Raw genomic sequence first — 23067 nt, 5'->3', positions numbered from 1 at the left:
CAATGACGGACGGAGCAAGGAGGACATCAAAAGCAGACTCGATATGGCAAAAAAGGCATTTCTGGCCAACACAAGTCTACTAATATCAAATACCGGCCTTAATTTGAGGAAGAAATTTCTGAGGATGTACGTCTGGAGTACAGTATTGTATGGTAGTGAAACATGGACTGTGGGAAAACCGGAACAGAAGAGAATCGAAGCATTTGAGATGTGGTGCTATAGACGAATGTTGAAAATTAGGTGGACTGATAAGGTAAGGAATGAGGAGGTTCTACGCAGAATCGGAGAGGAAAGGAATATGTGGAAAACACTGATAAGGAGAAGGGACAGGATGATAGGACATCTGCTAAGACATGAGGGAATGACTTCCATGGTACTAGAGGGAGCTGTAGAGGGCAAAAACTGTAGAGGAAGACAGAGATTGGAATACGTCAAGCAAATGATTGAGGACGTAGGTTGCAAGTGCTACTCTGAGATGAAGAGGTTAGCACAGGAAAGGAATTCGTGGTGGGCCGCATCAAACCAGTCAGTAGAAGACCGACGACCAAAAAAAAAAAAAAATGGGACAGATCGCCTAAAAACAAACATTTTTATTAATACAGGTCCAAAATTAACAATGTTAGAGTTATTACAGTTTTTTGTTTGCATGGTATAGCTAGGGAAACCAACCATTACTTACGTCTAATCGAGCGAGATCGCGTGCGAGTGGTCGAGGCGTTAGACTATCAAACCGCTAGCCCGTGTTCGATTCTTGGTCTTAAGTATTTTGTATTCGTTATTTTTTTAGTTGTATCTGACATTATTCTGATTCTGGAAATATCTTTCTTTACTTTTTTTTGAAATAAAACATCGGCAGGTGTGATTAATAAAGAAGTAAGTATGTACAATGCATTGACAGTTATCTTCATTGTGATACATGACGGACTACGATAGGAATTTCGTAGCTGATCATGTGACATCACAGCAGAGCAGAGAATTACAAGATAGGTAGAATGCTATTGAAATTCATGCGGCGTTCAATAACCAACTGACAGCGCCTGTCTTTTCAAGATATGCTTTTATCCGCTTAGTTCTCATCCAAATTAACATCAAAAAATGGTTCAGATGGCTCTGAGCACTATGGGACTTAATATCTGAGGTCATCAGTCCCCTAGAACTAAGAACTACTTAAACCTAACTAACCTAAAGCCATCACACACATCCATGCCCGAGGCAGGATTCGAACCTGCGACCGTAGCGGTCGCGTGGTTCCAGACTGTAGCGCCTAGAACCGCTCGTCCACCCTGGCCGGCAAATTAATATCTGATAGGTTTGTTTTCAACAACGTGAATCAGAAATGTTTTTCAATGCACCGGGAAACGTCAATGCGCCAAAATGTTTTCGTGTCTTGCGCATGGTGCAAGAAACATTTATGTTTTGCCAGTTTCTGTGAAAAGTTTCATCCCACTGCTTGCGGATAACGCTTTAGAATAGACGATCAGTTAGGAGTAAGTTATAACATACTTTACGTGTATTTTTGCACGGTGTATCACGTTGAAAAAACTGTCAGTACATTATGAATACTCATTTGATTATTTATCACATTTTTCGATATCTTAATTCAAAAAAAGGCAGAGGAAAGTATTCCCAATAACAGACTTTTATCAGATACACCAAAAAAATCGAATGAAGAAAAATCACGGCCATGAACTGAAAACGGACCAGTAGCTCGATCTGTTACACACAAAGAATGACGGGTATCCTAGTTATACCATGAAAACACAAAAACGTCAGTTATTCGACGGTATTAACTTTGGACCCCATATTATACTAATGAAAATGTTTGTTCTTAGACGATCTTTCGATGTATAGCATTTTCAATATGATTTTCCGGCATCTACCCTGACATCGATGTTTATAAAAACTAGGAAGTGTCGGACAAAAAGCCGAAACACGAGTCTTTCTATTTTGAGAATGGATCGTCTTTGCAAAACTTGAGTAACATGGCTTACCGACTCTCCCCTTGTAAGTCAGATTTAGCCCCTGAAGGCTTTGGTGAAGATAGTCATAGAAATCTTGAAACTTTAGCCAAATCTGGCGCAACAAGTTAACCGATTACGGGCTCCAGCACGGAAGACTTGGCAGCCGTAACGTTTGTTTGTCTCGCCCACCAGGTCCCAGCCCCAGGAGTGGGAGTGCGAACTCTCTGAGTGGTCTGAATGGTCGGCCTGTAGCAACAAGTGCGGACCGGGCGCGCAGATGAGGACCCGCCAATACAAACACTCGCACTACCAGAAGAAGTGCAAAGTGCAGAGAAACGCCCCCAAGCTGCAACAGACCATCACATGCTTCGGCAAGGAATCTGACGACTGCAGCACGACTTCTGAAGAGGAGGAAGAGTTTCTAAATGTGAGTACTCTGTCAACAAACATTTTCTATCCTGGACTATGCTTTTCAAAATCAATTCTCTAGTTTTACTTAACAATTATTTTGGAACTACTCTTTACTTATGTTACTCAAGCTTAAAAAACACCTTCATGCCTACGGTGCTTTTAGTTTCGTGTTACTTTATCTCCTGAACTATACAGGGCACTGGAGCAGAAATCTTAGCAATGTGATCTATTCTGTTAGAAATATTCGGTTCAAAATGGTTCAAATGGCTCTGAGCACTATGAGACTTAACATCTATGGTCATCAGTCCCCTATAACTTAGAACTACTTAAACCTAACTAACCTAAGGACAGCACAAAACACCCAGTCATCACGAGGCAGAGAAAATCCCTGACCCCGCCGGGAATCGAACCCGGGAACCCGGGCGTGGGAAGCGAGAACGCTACCGCACGACCACGACCTGCGGACAGAAATATTCGGCCGCAAAAAATAAAAACAATTAAAAAATTAAAATAAAGAAAGTTAGTACATTCTGTTGCAACAGTGCATATAAAGTACATGAAATGATGACATTTACAGATTAATAACAAACGCGGTCCTGAGATACCAGACATAGATCCATGCTGAAACACCCGTATGAGTACGTGGTGTAGCCTCCACGGGCGGCAACACAGGCACTGACTCCGGCATCCAGTAGATGGTACGGATGGCGAATACTGTCCTGGGATACGCTATGCCACGCCCGCTCGACCTGTTCACATACTTCTGTAAGAGTTGGTTGATGAGTCGCACGAGTCACTTCTCGTCCCATCATATCCCACATATGCTCCATTGGAGACAAGTTCAATATGTTCAAATGTGTGTGAAATCTTATGGGACTTAACTGCTAAGGTCATCAGTCCCTATGCTTACACACTACTTAACCTAAATTATCCTAAGGACAAACACACACATCCATGCCTGAGGGAGGACTCGAACCTCCGCCGGGACCAGCCGCACAGCCCATGGCTGCAGCGCCTCAGACCGCTCGGCTAATCCCGCGCGGCTGCAGACAAGTCCGGAGATCGTGCTGCCCACAGAAGAAGCGGAGCACATTGAGTTTCGCAGGCAGTCTGTGGGCGAGCATTATCCTGTTGAAACAACACATGACCTTCCTGCTGCATGAATGGTAGAAGAGCGGGTCTAACGACATTCTGCAGGTACCGAGCGCCGAATAGCATCCCCTCCAGAAGCCCGCCCGGTTGGTCGTGCGGTCTAATGCACGGCTTTCCGCACTGGTCCCCGGCACGAATCCGCCCGGCTGGTCCTCTAAGCGCTCCTCGGTACAAATGGTTCAAATGGCTCTGAGCACTATGGGACTTAACATCTGTGGTCATCAGTCCCCTAGAACTTAGAACTACTTAAACCTAACTAACCTAAGGACATCACACACATCCATGCCCGAGGCAGGATACCGTAGCAGTCGCGCGGTTCCGGACTGAGCGCCTAGAACCGCTAGACCACCGCGGCCGGCCATGGAGGCGCCCCTCCTCGGTACAGTCGATGGACTACTGAAAATGGTTCCAACAAGTCACCACTAGAAAACACTGCTCTGTATCGCAGTAACTCAAGATGTAAAGTAATATCACGATACTACAAATATCAGGGAACACCTTATCACAGATAAGACTGCCCTTAAGGCTTGTAAGCTCACATTTATTACAATAAATGACATACCTGAAATATTACCACTCTCATTATTACGTCAGATACGTAATGCACGTAGTAAGTTCGTCGTATTCATGATGGCATGACTGTGGGGATAGTAGATGTACTGATAATGGCTTCAGCGTCGTCCACTATCAGATAGCGTATTGGCATGGCTACCAGAGAGCCATCTGTGTCTACCATTTAACAGGAAATGCTCACAGCCAAAAGACTCAGTGTGGTACAAACATGTGAAGCAGGCACGTAACCTTGCCACAGAGACGCACGTACTCTTGCTACAACCAACTGGGGCGAGTTTGAAATAGACACTGGACTCGCATTCGGAAGGACGACGGTTCAATCCCGCGTCCGGCCATCCTGATTTAGGTTTTCCGTGATTTCCCTAAATCACTCCAGGCAAATGCCGGGATGGTTCCTCTGAAAGGGCACGGCCGACTTCCTTCCCCATCCTTCCCTAATCCGATGAGACCGATGACCAAGCTGTCTGGTCTTCCCCAAACCAACCAACCAACCGAGTTTGAAAGGGTCGCCGGCCGTTTTGGCCGAGCGGTTCTGGGCGCTACAGTTTGGAACCGCGCGACCGCTACGGTCGCAGTTTCGAATCCTGCCTCGGGCATGGATGTGTGTGATGTCCTTAGGTTAGTTAGGTTTGAGTAGTTCTAAGTTCTAGGGGACTGGTGACCTCAGAAGTTAAGTCCCATAGTGCTCAGAGCCATTTGAACCAACTCTGTTACACTTTCACGACTAAACCGCTGAACCGATTTTGATGAAATTTGATACGGTGATAGCTTGAACGGTGAGGGAGGTGTGTAATACAAGATATTTTCTGATTTGAAGAATGTAACTCGAAATACGAAATAATAATAATTACTCTTTGAAAAAGCTATTTACCCTTGGACTTTTGAACTTAAGCATATTCCAGAAAATGCTTTCATTCTTCGATGTTTTCTGCATAACACGATTTATCGCAATGAATAAAAAGCTTATACAATCCTCAACGTGTTTAATCCATAATTCCATGCCGGCCGTGGTGGCCGAGCTGTTCTAGGCGCTACAGTCTGGAACCGCGCGACAGCTACGGTCGCAGGTTCGAATCCTGCCTCGGGTATGGATGTGTGTGATGTCCTTAGGTTAGTTAGGTTTGAGTAGTTCTAAGTTCTAGGGGACTGGTGACCTCAGAAGTTAAGTCCCATAGTGCTCAGAGCCATTTGAACCATAATTCCATACTAATATCAGTCACAAGCGCGTCGTATTTTAGCCACTGTGCGTAACGTGTCTCTTGTAGCTGCTGAGATGCTTGAAGGCTCACAACGACGGCGTAATGTAAATGCTGTATGACAAACAGGGAGGCGTCATACATTTACATGTAGAAAGAGGAAGCTTTTATTGAATCTGCATTTGTTTACGACATGGGAGCACAGCTGCGGATAACAGGCAGACAGATGAGGGCACCTGACTTTACTGCACGTTCAGTAGATTACGTATCATCACTCATCATAATAATACTACTGATATGCGAGCGCGGCCGCGAGTCACAGCTAGTATGGCTATAAGTAATGAGCTTAAAACGGGACTTTGCACCACAAACGTGTATACTACGACAGCTCACGCCACATCAGGAAGTGCAACGAGTTTGAACAGTCGTTATTGTCACACAATACTTCTTTACGTTTCGACTACAGAGCCATATAATTTTCAGATGAAAAGCACGAAACTACAAATGTCGTGTAAGCTATCATGTAGTGCCTACAGCACATTTTTGGAACTTGATGTTGACAGGGAACCATAACAACAGATCTCATTTAACAATTTCACTGCTTCAGCCGTTTCTGTGGTTCATTGCAACTATCCAGTTCTTGGTTAATCAGTAACAGATCCTGTAGCATTGAACTACTCAAAAAACAAATCAATGCTCTTAAGATCGAGCTCAATCTTCCCTGGAACTGCCACTCAGTTGTTACTGGAGACAGTGTCTTGTGAAACCGGAGGATAAACTGAACTTTCTCGTGATTTGTATACATTTACGGTTTCTTGGACACTGCCGCTTCTACGCGAAAGCCATGTTAAACTAGGAGTGCAGAGAACTTGTTTTGTTCAAAATTGCTCTGAGCACTATGGGACTCAACTGCTGAGGTCATTAGTCCCCTAGAACTTAGAACTAGTTAAACCTAACTAACCTAAGGACATCACAAACATCCATGCCCGAGGCAGGATTCGAACCTGCGACCGTAGCGGTCTTGCGGTTCCAGACTGCAGCGCCTTTAACCGCACGGCCACTTCGGCCGGCCCCGAACTTGTTTTGTTTCCTGTCATTCTGGCACCCCTTTCACATCCATCTTATATATAAAAGAAAAGCAAGCACCAAACAGGAAATGGACTTCAATTCAACAATACGTCGTGAGGCACTGTCCTGTTGCTTCCTTGGACCCGCAAACTAAGTCGTCCAGACATACTGAATCCATTTATGACGCAGTTTTTTTTTAATTTTTTGCGCGTAAGAAACAGCCAAGTAAAGTCGTGTCAACCGGCAGAATGAAATCGACGTTAGATGGAATTTACAGACATAGGTTTCTATGCTATTTGTGTCTGCTGGCACCCGTGATAGTTCAGAAAAAAGTCGGCATCAGTGTGATAAACCCTCTGTATATGTGCGATGTTAAACCTTTGCGTTAATGGTGTTTCCATGTGCGCTGTGAGGTGCAGTGCAGTACTGAACGCTCAACAAAACGTTTCTGGGAAGAAAATGCAAATTCCGGCGGAAAACGGCTGGGGTGTGTACAACTAACCACGATATTTACTTAAAAATGCTGTGCTGAGGTGAGAGTACATTGAGAACCACACTCTATGGTTAGCATTACTTAAAGTCCGCAGCTCGTGGCCGTGCGGTAGCGTTCTCGCTTCCTGCGTCCGGGTTCCCGAGTTCGATTCCCAGCGGGGTCAGGGATTTTCTCTGCCTCGTGATGACTGGGTGTTGTGTGATGTCCTTAGGTTAGTTAGGTTTAAGTAATTCTATGGGACTGATGACCATAGATCTTAAGTCCCATAGTGCTCAGAGCCAATAGCATTACTTAAACATGATATTTATATATTTGGCAGATGATTTTAAGTCATGAAATTCGTCGTATATTGTGGTCTGTCACCAAATGTTATCAGATCTAAAAACTTATCCATGTTTCGGCATTACGAGATGATTGAAAATTAATCGTCATAGACATAATTATTTATTAATTTTTTAAAGAATTTTTGCTCAACAGACTGATACAAGGAGTAGACAAACTGCTCCAATTTAGCCACAAGTATGTACTATTACAAATCTTGGAAAAGTTGTTTCGTATAAATGGAATCGACGGCCGCCATACTTCTTCAACCACCTCAGGGACAGTACGCCCTGTCACAGCGAAGCATATGTGGTAACTATGGGAAGCCATGTTCCTTATTGTGTCGATGATGTGAAAGAGTGTCTTCGGTTTTGTTACTTTGGTGTTGTTTGTTTTCTTCTGATTGTGTCTTTGGTTTCAGAATTTATATAGTGATATGTTCTGCACACTTGTACACCAAATGCCTTGTGATTAAGATTTCCTGTATTAGGTCTCCATCAAAACACGGAATTAGAAAATTTCTTTTCAAAAATGTAGCTTTCTGTATTAGGACTCCACCAAAATACGGGAAGCAGTAAATTTCTATTCAAGAATGTAGTGTTCGTTTCTTACAAGTAGGAACGGAAATGCCTCAAGTTATCGATTCAAGATAGTTGTATGAAATTTACAAAGGAATAGATAGTGAGATTGTTTTATCATTCACTTAGATTTTCATTTTTCCTTTCCTGCTTAATGTTTCCTGGGATACATTCTGAGTCCGCCTTTTGCACTTATATTCCAGTCTTTAATTTATTTTTGTTTGACATAATTTTATCTACCTTCCTTTCCACAATTTTATCCCATTTTTCTTCAACTATCTGGGCCATGAATAATTGTAATCTCCAATATAACTTGAACCAGCCATTTCATTTTCACAGCTTTTTGTAACAACATGCATACAGTATCCTTATGAACGTTATGTGAAGCTTTTAAGTCATCGTGTGTGCAACGTTTTATCAGACATTTGACATCATTTACTAAGTGCAAACACAGCGTTGAACTGCAAATGGTGGTTTTAATACGGGAATGCTACCCTAGTGTCAGTGAGCTGTGCAGTTAGTTTGAGTAAGGCTTTGCTTGTGCCACGCCTCGACCCCCGCAACGAACATGAGTACTCTTCGAACACTTGCGCCGTTCTTTGAGGAGTTTCCGTTCTCCGCACTACTTTCGCTGTCAGGAAACGCACTACATCCCTTCACTCCTCTTTTGAACCCTCCATTCCTCTGTTTTCAGCACGACTCGTTGCAGTGGACGGTCGATGCGTACACGTGCTCGCTCTGTCGCATGGGTGTGCAGTCGCGTCCCTCTAGTGGCGAGTTTGGGACTTCGGCTTCCTTATAGGGACCACGTCTCCTTTCGTGGGCAATGGTACTGCAACCCCTTCAGCGGTTTTCATTTTACTGGTTCCTGCTCGTTTCTTTTTGAAGGTTCAAGAGAATAAATACACTCGAAAGTTTAATGCATCGATTTATGTGTGTTAATAAACCTGGCATTTACTTTACTAACATTTTAGTAACAAAAAACGAAAATGTACAAAATATGGAACATCTTCGAAAAGATTAAATGTAATTCGAACAGTTAAGTAACAATTAACGATCGCGACTAAATAGGACAAAGTATAGATTTAAAATACTGAATATTTCTAAAAAGAACTTTTAAGGCTTGCGTTTTTATTAAAAAGACATGTAGTATCAAAACTTCAGATTCATATCTCGTATTTGCCGTGTCGTCAAATACTTAAATAAATTATTAATCAAAAACAAACTACACTACTGGCCATTAAAATTGCTACTCCAATAAGAAATGCAGATGGTAAACGGGTATTCATTGGACAAATATATTATACTAGAACTGACATGTGATTACATTTCCACGCAATTTGGGTGCATAGATCCTGAGAAATCAGTACCCAGAACAACCCCCTCTGGCCGTAATAACGGCCTTGACACGCCTGGGCATTGAGTCAAACAGAGCTTGGATGGCGTGTACGGGTACAGCTGCCCATGCAGCTTCAATACGATACCACAGTTCATCAAGAATAGTGACTGGCGTATTGTGACGAGCCAGTTGCTCGGCCATCATTGACCAGACGTTTTCAATTGGTGAGAGATCTGGAGAATGTGCTGGCCAGGGCAGCAGTCGAACATTTTCTGTATCCAGAAAGTCCCGTACAGGACCTGCAACTTGCGGTCGTATATTATCCTGCTGAAATGTAGGGTTTCGCAGGGATCGCATGAAGGATGGAGTGACGGGTCGTTAGACATCTGAAATGTAACGTCCACTGTTCAAAGTGCCGTCAATGCGAACAAGAGGCGACCGAGACGTGTAACCAATGGCACCCCCATACCATCACGCCAGGTAACACGCCAGTATGGCGATGACGAATACACGCTTCCAATGTGCGTTCACCTCGATGTCGCCAAACACGGATGCCACCATCATGTTTCTGTAAACAGAACCTAGATTCATCCGAAAAAATGGTGTTTTGCCATTCGTGCACCAAGGTTCGTCGTTGAGTACACCATCCGAGGCACTCCTGTCTGTGATGCAGCGTCAAGGGTAACCGCAGCCATGGTCTCCGAGCTGATAGTCAATGCTGCTGCAAACGTCGTCGAACTGTTCGTGCAGGTGGTTGTTGTCTTGCAAACGCCCCTATCTGTTGACTCAGGGATCGAGACGTGGCTGCACGATCCGTTACAGCCATGCGGATAAGATGCCTGTCATCTCGACTGCTAGTGATACGAGGCCGTTGGGATCCAGCACGGCGTTCCGTATTAACCCTCCTGAACCCACCGAATCCATATTCTGCTAACAGTCATTGGATCTTGACCAACGCGAGCAGCAATGTCACGATGGGTTAAACCGCAATCGCGATAGGCTATAATCCGACCTTTATCAAAGTCGGAAACGTGATGGTACGCGTTTCTCCTCCTTACACGAGGCATCACAACAACGTTTCACCAGGCAACGCCGGTCAAATGCTGTTTGTGTATGAGAAATCGGTTGGAAACTTTCCTCGTGTCAGCACGTTGTAAGTGTCGTCACCGGCGCCAACCTTGTGTGAATGCTCTGAAAAGTTAATCCTTTGCATATCACGGCATCTTGCTCCTGTAGGTTAAATTTCGCGTCTGTAGCACGTCATCTTCGTGGTGTAGCAGTTTTAATGGCCAGTAGTGTAGTAACCCAAAAAATATGATTTCTTAATATTTTTAAAGCTGGAAATATTATCTATAAAACTACTTATTTGTAAAATGTTATGTTTTCACACAACATTCTGAAGGGAGTGATTGTGTAGTGTAGTATTAGACACGTACAGCTCTCAGCTGTTATGCAGCAGAGGGAAATCGATCCCAGGATGCGCCGTTTATCTCACTTGTTTCCCCTAACAGCCACAGTCCCAATGTTTCAAAGTTTCTGTAGCGATTTTATTTACAAAAATTTGGTAGTAAAACCATCACCAAGGTAGGAAGGAAGGAAATTACAGGAATTATTCTATAAATGTAGGTAATACGTTGTATTACGGAATACGTAAGTGAATATTCTTTAATTATTCCAGTCAAATACTGTGTGAGTTACGATGTCTTTCTGTAGAACCCTTCTGAAGACGAAGATCCCAACTGCAGAACAACGCAGTGGTCCGAGTGGAGCCAGTGCAGCGCCACGTGCGGCAACGGCACCAGGACGCGCACCAGGCTGCTGTCCTCCCGGGACGAGGACACGCGCCTCATGGTGGCCGTCCTGTCCGACAACCCCGTGGACACCACGCGGGACTGCTCGCACGTGCCCCTCGAGCAGGAAGTCGAGTGCCAGGGCGACATTCCGAGCTGCGTTATATCAGCCAAGGAAGCAAAAGGTAACTCAGTAATTTCAGTTTGCTATGTAACTTTGCTCTGGCTATTAGCTTTATTGCAGTGAATCTTAGACGCCTGCAGTCATGATCACTAAATGTGTTTCAGATACCGCGTGGTTATAACTAAAGTGCAGGTACTCACGGAGATCCAGTGTTGGCTGTAACTGTCGTATGGCAGCAAAACTTGGCAGATATGCTAATGGCTTAACATGGAACCGATTTACGCTGGAAAACGTTAGTTCCAATTGCGGCCACCAGGTGCGAAACTTGCGCTGTACACTGTATAACACTATGACATCCACGCTACCGTTTGACAAGGCATAAGGTGTGTGAGCAGTATAGCTAGCGAGAAGAGAGACCGTGCGCTGTTAGTGATACTGTTTTACGTGAACAGCAGCAATCAGAGTGCATTTTACACTACTGGGTGCAGTGAATATACAGAACTGCCGAATTTGCGGTGCTCTTGTGCACCAAGAACCACTGCACTCACCGTATGTGACTATTTTGTGTGGATTCACAAGCACCTTTTTTCTGTGTTGGTTATTCTTTCAAAACAATACATCCAGAGAGTCTGCCAAGTGTACCTCGACGTCTACACGTTATCAGGACCTCTTCATACGGCGGTAATGCCTGCTTTGGAGGCTGTGTCGAAACCACTGTTTTCATGCAAGAAGGGCAATACCTTATGCCGCTCACCCAGTGGAAGATCTGCCATGAACGCGTTACCTCCAAGGTTTTCCAGATGCTTGGCCTGCAAGGTCACCTGATCTGCATTCATATGACTTTTGCCTCCGGGGATATGTAAAAGGACGCGTTTACACGTTTACCAGGGACACGTTCGGTCTCTACCTGATCTGACGGCCAGTATACAGGAACACGTTGCTCAGATTCCACCTGAATTGCTGCGAGCAACTTTGATCACGTCGTTTTACGAATGCATCATCTCGTCGACATCGGTGCCCCTGCCGAAGAAAATTGTGTAAGCGGCGGCTAATAATAAAATCAACATTATGCCTTTCTCACTTGGTTGACCTTTTCTAACCACGTCCCGTTTCTAATCCATTACATATGGAAAAGTTTCTAAAGGTCTTGCTTGTATTCCAAGCGCCAGATTTCCACCTCGTGCCCAAAGCTGAACTAATTTTTTTCCTAGCGTAAATCGGTTCCACATTAAAGCATTAGAATATCTACAAAGTTTCTCTGCCATACGATAATTACAGCCCGCACCTCTATGAGTAGCTACATTTCTGTTATAAACACCCGGTATGTAAGAATTAAAATTAGCTATTTATCAAAGTTTAGTATTGTTAACATATGCTATGTAGAGACACATTATAGTGACCGCTTCTTCTGTCTTACCGCAACAACGCGTTATGCATAGACTATTAATCGGTAGCTTGGAATTTAGGGGGACCTGGGTTTGGGCTTGTGATTGTGCAGACGTGAGATTCAATTTAACAATTATTTTATCTGCCACCAAAAATTTCAGTTAACAGAACAGCATCCCCATATAATAAAATAAATATAATTCTCTGTAGCACGAAAGAACTTAAGTAACGCTAGAATAATGAATCTCAAACTATCCTTCTGACAACAGCAGAATAATGTCAAATATAGATCAAATTCAATCTGGCCATATAAAGGGCCATCAGGCAACATGCACTTTAAAACGTTTTGCACTCTTCTACAGTCAGAAATGACAACAAAAAACTAGCAACGCCAAAGAATACTTATTTATTATCAGTAATGTAACCTGTAATTGCATCTCGCTCTGCTATTACTATCGATACCTGGTAATTAATACACTAGCTACCAACAACTAAGCAAACCTACTTGCGTTTATGTCTGAATAACTTCTTATGCAGTACCTATATTACATTTCATTACATAATTCGCCCCCGGTAGCTGAGTGGTGCCGGCACGGTAGCTCAGCGTGTTCGGTCAGAGGGTTAGCTGCCCTCTGTAATTAAAAAACTGAGTTAACCGATGAACAACGAACTTAAACGGATGTCTTACGACGTCCGCCCCGAGCAGATACATCGAACAAAAGCGAACAAAATGAGATTTAAAAAAAAAAAAAATGTGGTCAGTGCGACAGAAAGTCAATCCTAAGGGCCCGGGTTCCATTCCCGGCTGGGTCGGAGATTTTCTCCGCTCAGGGACTGGGTGTTGTGTTGTCCTAATCATCATCATTTCATCCCCATCGACGCGCAAGTCGGCGAAGTAGCGTCAGATCGAAAGACTTGCACCCGGCGAACGGTCTACCCGACGGGAGGCCCTAGTCACACGACATTATTATTATTATTTCATTACATACATGACAGCTCGTTCACATAAGGCAATAACAAAACAAAATCTTAAAGCACACTGTCTTGTTTGTGGGACAACCGTAGCCGGAAGCACACATCTTGAATAATAACCGATTGACTACTCATGTAAACAGTTTTTTTAACGACCCGTTTCGTAGCTTAGAAGCCACACCCTCAGATTAGGTCTGTTAAATTAGAAAAATCGTTCGCTACTATTTTGGTCTCCTATAGTTACAGTCAATAGTGAGAAACAGAGCAAAATATCTACATGTTACATCATGACATTAAACTTGCGACATGGACGAGGCTGTACATTTCTTATCCATAAATAAACGACGCAATTAGCGATTCGTCAAGTAAGCACGGGTCCATGATTCCTCAAGAGTGCATTAGAAATTTTTTAAAACTATAAGAGTCGTCGAGAAATATCCGCCCAACCTAATGTGACATAAAACCAGTAATGAGCTGGAGCACCCAGTCAAAAATTGAAAACATCTACCACGAATCCGGAAAGGACGAAGTACACCGACATTAACCGTTAACTGTTAGATCGAGGGTCACAGTCCATCAGCTCCTCTGTCCGAACAGGCCTCGGAAGGCACAATGTTACCGACCGACCGCCGTGTCATCCACATCCGATAAGCGTCGCTGCGTGCAGATATGGAGCGGCATTGTGGTCAGTTTTCAGCGACCGGAGCCGCTACTTCTCGGTCAAGTAACTCCTTAATTCATCTCCCAAGAGCTGAGTGCACCCTGCTTGTCAACAGCACTCGGTAGGCCCGGACGGTCACCCATCCAATTGCTAGCCTTTAAAAAAAATTAAAAAAATAAAATAAAAAGGCCAACTTCTGGTCACTTTGCTTAATCGCTTAATCACGCTCATATCGTTTGCTGACACAATTATGCTTACTATCCATCACAACACATCAAACCCTGCCGCACGTCCGGCATGCCATAAATATAAAGAAGGCGTTACTCGGCACTCGCAGACTTCCCTTCAAGAAATTGTTATACAAATGGCTACGCTCACAGCAGATTCCTACGTAAGACGGTGCACCGCTTCAATCACAAAACCAACGGGCTATCGCCAGCAGTTGCTAAAGCACTCTGGTAGCGCTCCTTACGACTGGCAGAAGTCGTTCGTTGGCTTCCTGTGGAATGCTGTGCGTCCGGTCAGTTAAAGACAGCAACCGCTTCCCAGTGTGTCGTTCATACGGCAGCTCCGCTGAGGTGCCCACCGTATCGTCTTGACAACCGTCCTGCACATATCAGGTCTTGAGCCCCTCAGACTTGGTTCCGTCCAAGTGTCACTCCATCAACTGACCACGCCGCCATCCCGTCCACTCCCTCAGCTAGGCCACGGTGGCGTTCGTAGCACTAAAGTGTCCGCAGCGGCCGCTCCCTGCCGGCGCCAGTGCCACACACCAATGACCATGATCTCTCACGTGGGGGAAAGAGCTGTGATGTTCGATTGAAATTGAGATACTACATCAGTGTTTCTTTTAAAATTTATGACTTTCATTGTCGTAAAAATGGCAGCCTCTTGCCTGGAAGCATGACACTGACTGCTTTTGGTGGTGTGTCATAAAATTGTTGTTTATTCTCCTGAGGCAAGGTGGCCCACGGCTGTTGTACCTGGTTCAAGATATCCTGGGTACTGGCACTGGGCCATATTTGGCGTCCGTGCTGGTCCCACACACTTTCTATCGGTGACAAATCTGGGGATCTTGCTGGGCACAGAAGTACCTTAAAATCAGGTTGACAATTGCTAGAGACACGTACCATTTACGGATCAGTCATGTCCTGTTGAAAATTGATACTGCGAAACTATCGTATGAGAGGTAACACATGAGGAAGAAGTCATGCGTGGCGTACTATTGTGACGTCAGAGTTCCCTCAATCAGCACCAGCCTGTGACCTGAGGTGATACTCGGTGGCTCCCCGCACCATGATGCCAGGAGTAACAAAGCTGTGCCTCTCCAAAATATTGGAAGAATGAGACATCTCTCCAGGTCGCCGCCTTCTTGCCGAAATTGATCATCTGGCGTAATGCAGTACCGCGATTCATCGCTGAACGCAATGCTACGCCATTCATCAGCATCCATTCTTCCGGGTCACGGCATCTCTCCAAACGCAGCCGTTTTGCGTTGTGACGCTAACGGCAGCCTATGCACGGACTGTAGTTCTATAGTCCACCTGCTGCTAGTCTCCGAGCAATGGTGCGGGATTACACGGAATGTTTCAGGGAGTCCATTACTTGTCCTCGGATGACGGGGGCGAAAGTGAAGAGATTACGATGTGCCTGGTGCACAGCACGGCAATCCTTTCATGTGGCGATCAAATGTGGTCTACTGGAATATGCCTGTCTTCAAAATCCCAACATCGGGTCACTGTGACATCCGAACGCCCCACAAATCTGGATATTGCTCGTTTCGACCAGCTGGCCAAATAAGGAGACCCACAATGAGGCCCCTTTCAAACTCTATTAGCTACCGATAACGCAGTCTCACGTGAGAAAGCGTGATCTCCGTATTCTTCACAGATTTTACTCATTATACCCTACTGGACTGGTAAGAACACTAAACACGAGAAACACTAATGCAGTCTGCTGGCATTTCTACCTGTCACTGAGACTGCAGCTGTAATCGTTCACTTACCAGCCGATAGTGAGTACATGCAGAGATTGCATTAACATCCGAGCAAGTCTCCCGAGTGCTTTCCTTTTTCCGTCAGGCATTGTAAATTTTGTTACTCGCCGTATTTTCTTTCCCTGCGTGCAATTCGTGTCCGACTCGGGCGGAGTCGATAGTATTGCATTGTAGTGCAAAAAAACTTACGAATTTGAAACTACTATGATCATATTTATTTTGAACACATATAAAATGTGTTTGCACCAATTCTACCAGTAAGTTACCCAACAATGCGCTGTTTCCAGAGCGGGAAGGCGTGCTGGTTCCCGGCACGAATCCGCTCGGCGCATTAGTGTCGAGGTCCGGTGTGCCGGTCAGCCTGTGGATGGTTTTTAAGGTGGTTTTCCATCTGCCTCGGCGAATTCGGGCTGGTTCCCCCTATTCCGCCTCAGTTACACTATGTCGGCGATTGCTGCGCAAACACTGTCTCCACGTACGCGTACACCATAATTACTCTACCACGCAAACATTGGGGTTACACTCCTTTGGTACGAGACGTCCCGTCGGGCGGGGGTGGGGGGGGGGGTGAGGGGGGGGGGGAGTGGTCAGGGTCCACTGAGGGGTCCGAACCGCATAATAACCCTGGGTTCGGTGTGGGGCGGCGGTGTGGTGGGTGGACTGCTGTGACCTGTTGTGGGGTTGCGAACCACTGAGGGCTACGGCGGGACGAAGTCTCATCGTCGTTTCTAGGTCCCCGTTCCATACACAATACATATAACCAACGTACAATTGTAATTATTTTTTAGAGGTAACTTCGAAAAGATGGTGTCCTCTGTGCACAAACATTAAAAATCTTTCTTTAAAATTTTGCGGAACTTTCGTCAGAGTATCCTGTGAAACAGGAGCAATTTTCTGACATATTGCAACCTGTATATCATTGAGTGAACAATAAACTTTGCATTTCAAATAACCCCATAAGAAGAAGCTGCCAGCTGACAGAACAGGCGAGTGTGCAGGGGGATGGAGATCGCCAAAACTTGAGATCAAATGTTGAGGAAGCATTTCTCGAACAACTGCCATGGATACATTAACCGTGAGGTCTGTGGCTCCTTCTCGTTGGAGCCATTTTTCTGCCATGGCGACCTCCAAAGCCACAAGTTGTGGCCGTAAAAAATTGCGTAACATTGAATCATAACGTTCGGAATTTTCTGTTACTCTAACGCGGCCGTCTTAAAAAAATAAAAAAATAAAATAAAAAAGACGGGGTCCAACGATCCCCACTTTGGAAGCTCCACACGACAGGGTCACTTCAGCACTGTACAATGGGTTGTCTTCTGCCCAATAACAACAGTTTTGTTTATTTACAAAACCATCCAGGGGAAGGTGAGCGTTAACGCTCATCATTGATAAAACATTTAACAGTAGCAAGCACATTAGGCATTCTCTCACAAAACAGTCAGTCTCCTTTGGTCAAAATCACGTTCGTGAAGATACTGTACGATCATCATTTAGGACAGACGCCCTTAAACTAGATATACACGTGAGAGTTTCTCACACTCAAAGAACATTTGGGAATACTACGTGTCGTGTAAACAGCTAGAGACTCTGCTCGCCGACAGCGTCCGAGCGTGGGGTAGGATCTCAGAGACATTAGATCTCTCGTGTAGGTGGCAACTCCCATTTCTCGAGAGCTGCTTGCCTTAGCCCTCAGACGAGAAAAGCTCTACCGGCGTTGTCGGGAGAGCTAAGAGTACTCTGAAGGTGCCGAGCGGCCATATTGCGTCCCAGATTTGTGCCGTATTTCACAATCTGTACACTAAATATATTGGTAATTATTTTGGCGTATTCATGCACACATTAAATAAAAGTACCCACGAAACTGCTTCTTTCGGGCCATAATAAACGTGCACTGCCATTACTGTGACAGTTGACACTACTGTCGCGACGGGTAAGCGCTGTGAGTGAATGTCAACGTTTTGGGTCAAAAAGAGTAATGAAGAAAACTGCCAGGAAGTAGGCTCAGGACACGTTGTGCATTTAATTAGTTTGTGCAAGGTATGGACAGTGTTGTGGAATGCCCAGCAACTGGACTAAAGGAACTGAGATAAGAATCAAAGTTTGTTGGCTGAAATGGCTAAAGCTTTTAACACCTGCACAGAAGAAATTTACCAGGATATCCACAATTCAACGAATCGGGCAAAGAAGCTTTATTACATAGATTAATTAACATGGAGATACAAGTGAACTTATGTTTGAAAGTAATCGTTTTGGAACTCAGCAAACTGCCATTTAACTCCAAGTAATACAGCTGTATTTATAATTTCATATGGCGTAGTAATTATTTGTTAGCCCGCCCAGTTAGCCGTGCGGTCTAACGCACTGCTTTCCGGGCGGGAAGGCGTGCCGGTCCCCGACACGAATCCACCCGGCGGATTAGTGTCGATGTCCAGTGTGCCGGCCAGTCCGTGGATGGTTTTTAAGGCTGTTTTCCATCTGCCTCGGCGAATGCGGGCTGGATCCCCTTATTTCGTCTCAGTTACATTATGTCGGCGATTGCTGCGCAGACACTTTCTCCAAGTACGCTTACACCATAATTACTCTACCATGCAAACATTGGGGTTACACTCGTCTGGTGTGAGACGTTCCCGGGGAGGCCCACTGAGGGCCGAACCGCACAATATCCCTGGGTTCGGTGTGGGGCGGCGGAGGGGTGAAGTGGACTGCGGTAGTCGTCGTGGGGTTGTGGACCATTGCGGCTGCGGCGGGGACGGAGCCTCTCCGTCGTTTCTAGGTCCCCAGTTCCATACAGTAAGATTATTGATTATATTATTACATCGAGCGTTGATGCACAGACTTTCAGTAATTTACGAGTGGTTCCTTAAGTCAATACAACTAAACACATTGAAATAAATATACGTCTAGCAATGCCTCATTTATCAGACATCAGGTGAAATTGGTGTTGTTGTATTCTCCAACAATTTATTGAACGTAACTTCTTCTACAATACAATAGCTGGCTGTACAGTAGATGTAGACGTCCGCCGATCTAGCCGGAGATGTGGTTCCTCTCGGACGGCTGGTACTTCGATCGGCGGTGCAGTACAGTGGCTTCGGTGATATCTTCTCGGAGACTCTGCTATAGCGGTTGCCATTAACAGCGGACGAAGACTGGTCTGCCTTCGACCGGCCGGACCTATATAGTGAGCTGGAGCCAATAGAAACCCGGAGTAGGAATTCGTGGCCGGATACGTCGCGGCGATCTCTGCAAGGAAAGGTTCCTATTAATCGACTGGAATCTTCGGCGTGTTTACCTGATGTCTTCGCCTGTTTGGCCGTTGGTTTGTTTCCCACATAGCGTGTCTGTTATGCGGCGCTGCCTGCCATTTAGGGGAACCCGATGGCAGACAGTACAGGTGTAATGTTATTTCATCGCGACTATTACTTTGCCAAATATTAAAGAGAATAAGCGTAGCTGCTGCTAGAAATATTACTGTTGCAAGCAGTCTGTCTTTAACAAATGAATTTACGCATAGTAGTATCTAGATTGCCAATTTTGGGTCCAATTATAAAGACTATTTCTTCCATCTCTATCGCTGTCATTCTCGTAAAATTTCGGTATAGTTATGGATTTTGCATCACAAGCTCCGTAATTAGACTCTTGTATGCTCCAGAATCATCCCGCCACTTAATCCGCTCTCTTATCCAACACGAACACGGTGGTTAAGGTTTTGTCTTTGTCACTAAAAGTAGTAAACGTGCAGCTGCAGCCCGACGCTCTTCCATCGCAACCTCCTTCTTTCACGCAAAGAACTACATAAGAAATCGAGGTATTACAGATGTGCAACCGTAATGTATGTACAACTTAGAATTTGTATCTTATGATCAAAACAGGTACACGCGGCCTAATGTCTTTTCATGGTTTGATGCCATATTGGCTACAACAGTGTAACTGACGGCTAGACCTAGAGTACAACGGAAATGTTAAGTGCTGAGAGGTACCACAATGGTCCACAATGCATGACGCCAATTACAAATAATGTAATAGGTCCCACGTCTGTACAAAATTATAAGTAACAACAGCCATTTAACATCAAAACAGTATGTTCCAAGCAATCATAAGGGCAAAATTACACAAATTGTACGTAAAGGTACGCAGTGTATTGTGAAGTGTAGGAAACTGTGAAACAAGCCACCACGGAATGTAGGGTAGTAACACATTTCAAGTGTAAAGTGTTAACAGAGCGGTCTTGGCAATGAATAAAAATTTTCATAAGGAGAATACAGTACAAACTCATTATCAGTTTAAAGGAAGGAGGAACATGTACCATAATGGATGCTGGTTACTAGGGAGTGTACTCGGAAACGTTTAACAAGAATTTTCAAAATTATTTCGCCACTAAGCGCGAAACTAATATAAGTTGCCCCCCTCCTTATAAGGGAGTTCACATCTTGGCTACGTTCTTGGTTATAAAACTGTGAAGCAGCTAGTAGAACTTTATCAAGAAAAAAAAAGAGTTCATCTCTGGCTTTGTAAGAAATCGAATGTAAACTCAAGGAAGCACGTTGAGAGATTCTTGACCACAACCTTATGGAATATAACTGCAGCTCCACACGCAGGTTGCTATTGTGATGTGGTCTGCAGGGAGAGCAACTACACTGCGCAACAAAGGATCATGTTTTCGAGACCACGTAATTCCCACCCATTGCGACGATTTAGTTTGAATGTGGCTCAAAGGTGCGTACAACCTTCCCTTTGAAAAATTATGAATGACAGTGCTGGAAAAACTCTTACGTTATTTGATACAGAAACAGCTGAGTAAAATTCAACGTACTCAGACAGTTTTCTCTTTACTTATTCTGATCATCACTAAACTGACACACAATATTTATTAGCGCAACGCAATCTGACTTTCAATAATCACTACAAAAGAATGCTCCTGACTAACAATAACCCATACCTTTCATGAATCACTTACCTCACAAAAATCTTCGTTACTCGAACTACTGCAATACAGCGAACATAATACTGCCAGCTAAATAAAAGATTCTAACTACTGAAGGCTCTAACTACTTATAGGCATAGTTAGCAAATGAAAGATTTTGATAGAGAACAAAAAATGTATTTACCTTAATAATGTTCAAATGTGTGTGAAATCTTATGGGACTTAACTTCTAAGGTCATCAGTCCCTAAGCTTACACACTACTTAACATAAATTATCCTAAGGACAAACTCACACACCCATGTCCGAGGGAGGACTCGAACCTCCACCGGGACCAGCCGCACAGTCCATGACTGCAGCGCCCTAGACCGCTCGGCTAATCCCGCGCAGCCCTTAATAATGTTCAAAAGTCATCATATATATATCTATCAATTCATGACATCCATCTTTACAAATTTCCTTTTTCTGGCAGACACACGTCCAGATCGTCCGCTCATATTAACATCTCAAAACTCTGGCATCTCTCTCCCCACATCCACCACTGCTGGCGGCTCACTTCCAACTGCCCAGCGCTACGCGCTGTTCACATCCAACTGCCCAACACTACACACATCCAACTGCCCAACACTACACAAACGAATATTCCGACAATGAGTCCAACCAGCCACAGACTGCACGCAGCGCAGTCAGCGATTTTCATACAGAGCACTACGTAGCATTACCAACATAAAAACCCAAACAGCCTACTTACACCTTCCTCTGTAATGGTACAAAATCGTGGCGCCCTGCAAGTTCACCCTTGGACTCGAAGACGCTACAAAAGCAAGGTGTCGACACTTGAGAAAAACAGGTAACTGCCCAGAACTTCATATGACGAGTAAGGTGGGTTAACTACGTCACATTGGCACCAAACTTCAATATAATTCTACCTAGTGCAACCGTGGACGCCTCACAAGATCGGAAGATCGTCACGCCCCCTCTTACCCACCTGTCATCCCATTTGCGTCTCTGTGATGGTGGACAGAACCTCGACCCCAGCGTTGAAATCGCGCGGTTTTCTTATGAGTGACCAAGGAAAACATTCCAGACACAACGCCGTTCAGGACAGGCACGAAGAGGCCACAGAGGGTGGCATAAAGAGCGTCAATGCAACCGCCCCTTTCCCTGTGGCATTGATTCCCACACATTTCGAAGTAAAAAACAGCAGTTCACATTGCGATGAGCAACAGGGACACGTTCTTCACAACCTCTGGCACTGCTGATGCCGTCGAGCGCTGCGATCCTTCTCTAAGGACATTGTGGACCTGAATCCCCATCGAGTGTGATCGCCCCGTTTGGAGAGCAGCACGACTGCAATTTTTGTTCTAGTGCACAGGCTGGAACCACTAGGGATCGTTCGAAACCATTCGACGAAATCTGATCCTGATCGATATCAGCTAAGGACGCTCATGCCTTTTCAGCGCTCCTACTTTGTGTCACCCAGTAATCGGTAGGGGGGGGGGGGGGCTGCAATATTGTCACTTGCGTGGATAAAACGGTAAAGGGTCCCTCTAAGACCCCCTCCCCCGCAGTGATACCTATCCACCTTTACCAAGAATTTTAAAACTGCACCTGTCCAGACAGAATGGCTCTGAGCACTATGGGACTTAACTACTGAGGTCATCAGTCCCCTAGAACTTAGAACTACTTAAACCTAACTAACCTAAGGACATCACACACATCCATGCCCGAGGCAGGATTCGAACCTGCGACCGTAGCGGTCACGCGGTTCCAAACTGACGCGCTTAGAACCGCACGGCCACACCGGCCGGCTGTCCAGACAGAACCCGTGACGAGAGAACCAGGCGCCTGTAGGTAGGCTACACTACTGCTCTTTCGCCACTACAATGCTGTTCTTGCGCTGATAGTAGGGCATCCGGTATCGGAGGGTGTCAAAAGGATTGCCGGTCTGCAAGCGCCTAGGACATGCTCTAGGTGCTTGGCGTTGCACAATATTTTGTTTCCAACGCTTGTAAGTCTACAAATGTGCCTACAGTTACGTACAGACTTAACTTCTGTTGTTCAGGGAGATAGATTTTGTCGCATGCTTGCAGTTACTGTACAGTTATTTCACTGATCCATCGT

The 23067-nt window shown here is 44.9% G+C and overlaps 1 protein-coding gene across 1 annotated transcript in view; it reads left to right on the top strand.

Annotated features, from left to right (window-relative positions):
* Positions 1-23067, top strand: part of LOC126252562 (spondin-1-like) — a 692355-nt gene that overhangs the window by 473445 nt on the left and 195843 nt on the right. The window contains exons 10-11 of the mRNA XM_049953462.1: positions 2154-2388; positions 10806-11067. Coding sequence (XP_049809419.1) covers positions 2154-2388; positions 10806-11067 — 497 coding nt within the window. The remainder of the gene's footprint in view (positions 1-2153; positions 2389-10805; positions 11068-23067) is intronic.

The sequence above is a fragment of the Schistocerca nitens genome, chromosome 4 (assembly GCF_023898315.1).
Source record: "Schistocerca nitens isolate TAMUIC-IGC-003100 chromosome 4, iqSchNite1.1, whole genome shotgun sequence".
Lineage (NCBI taxonomy): Eukaryota > Metazoa > Arthropoda > Insecta > Orthoptera > Acrididae > Schistocerca > Schistocerca nitens.
The sequence above is the reverse complement of the archived record's forward strand: the minus strand, read 5'-3'. Positions and strand labels throughout refer to the sequence as shown.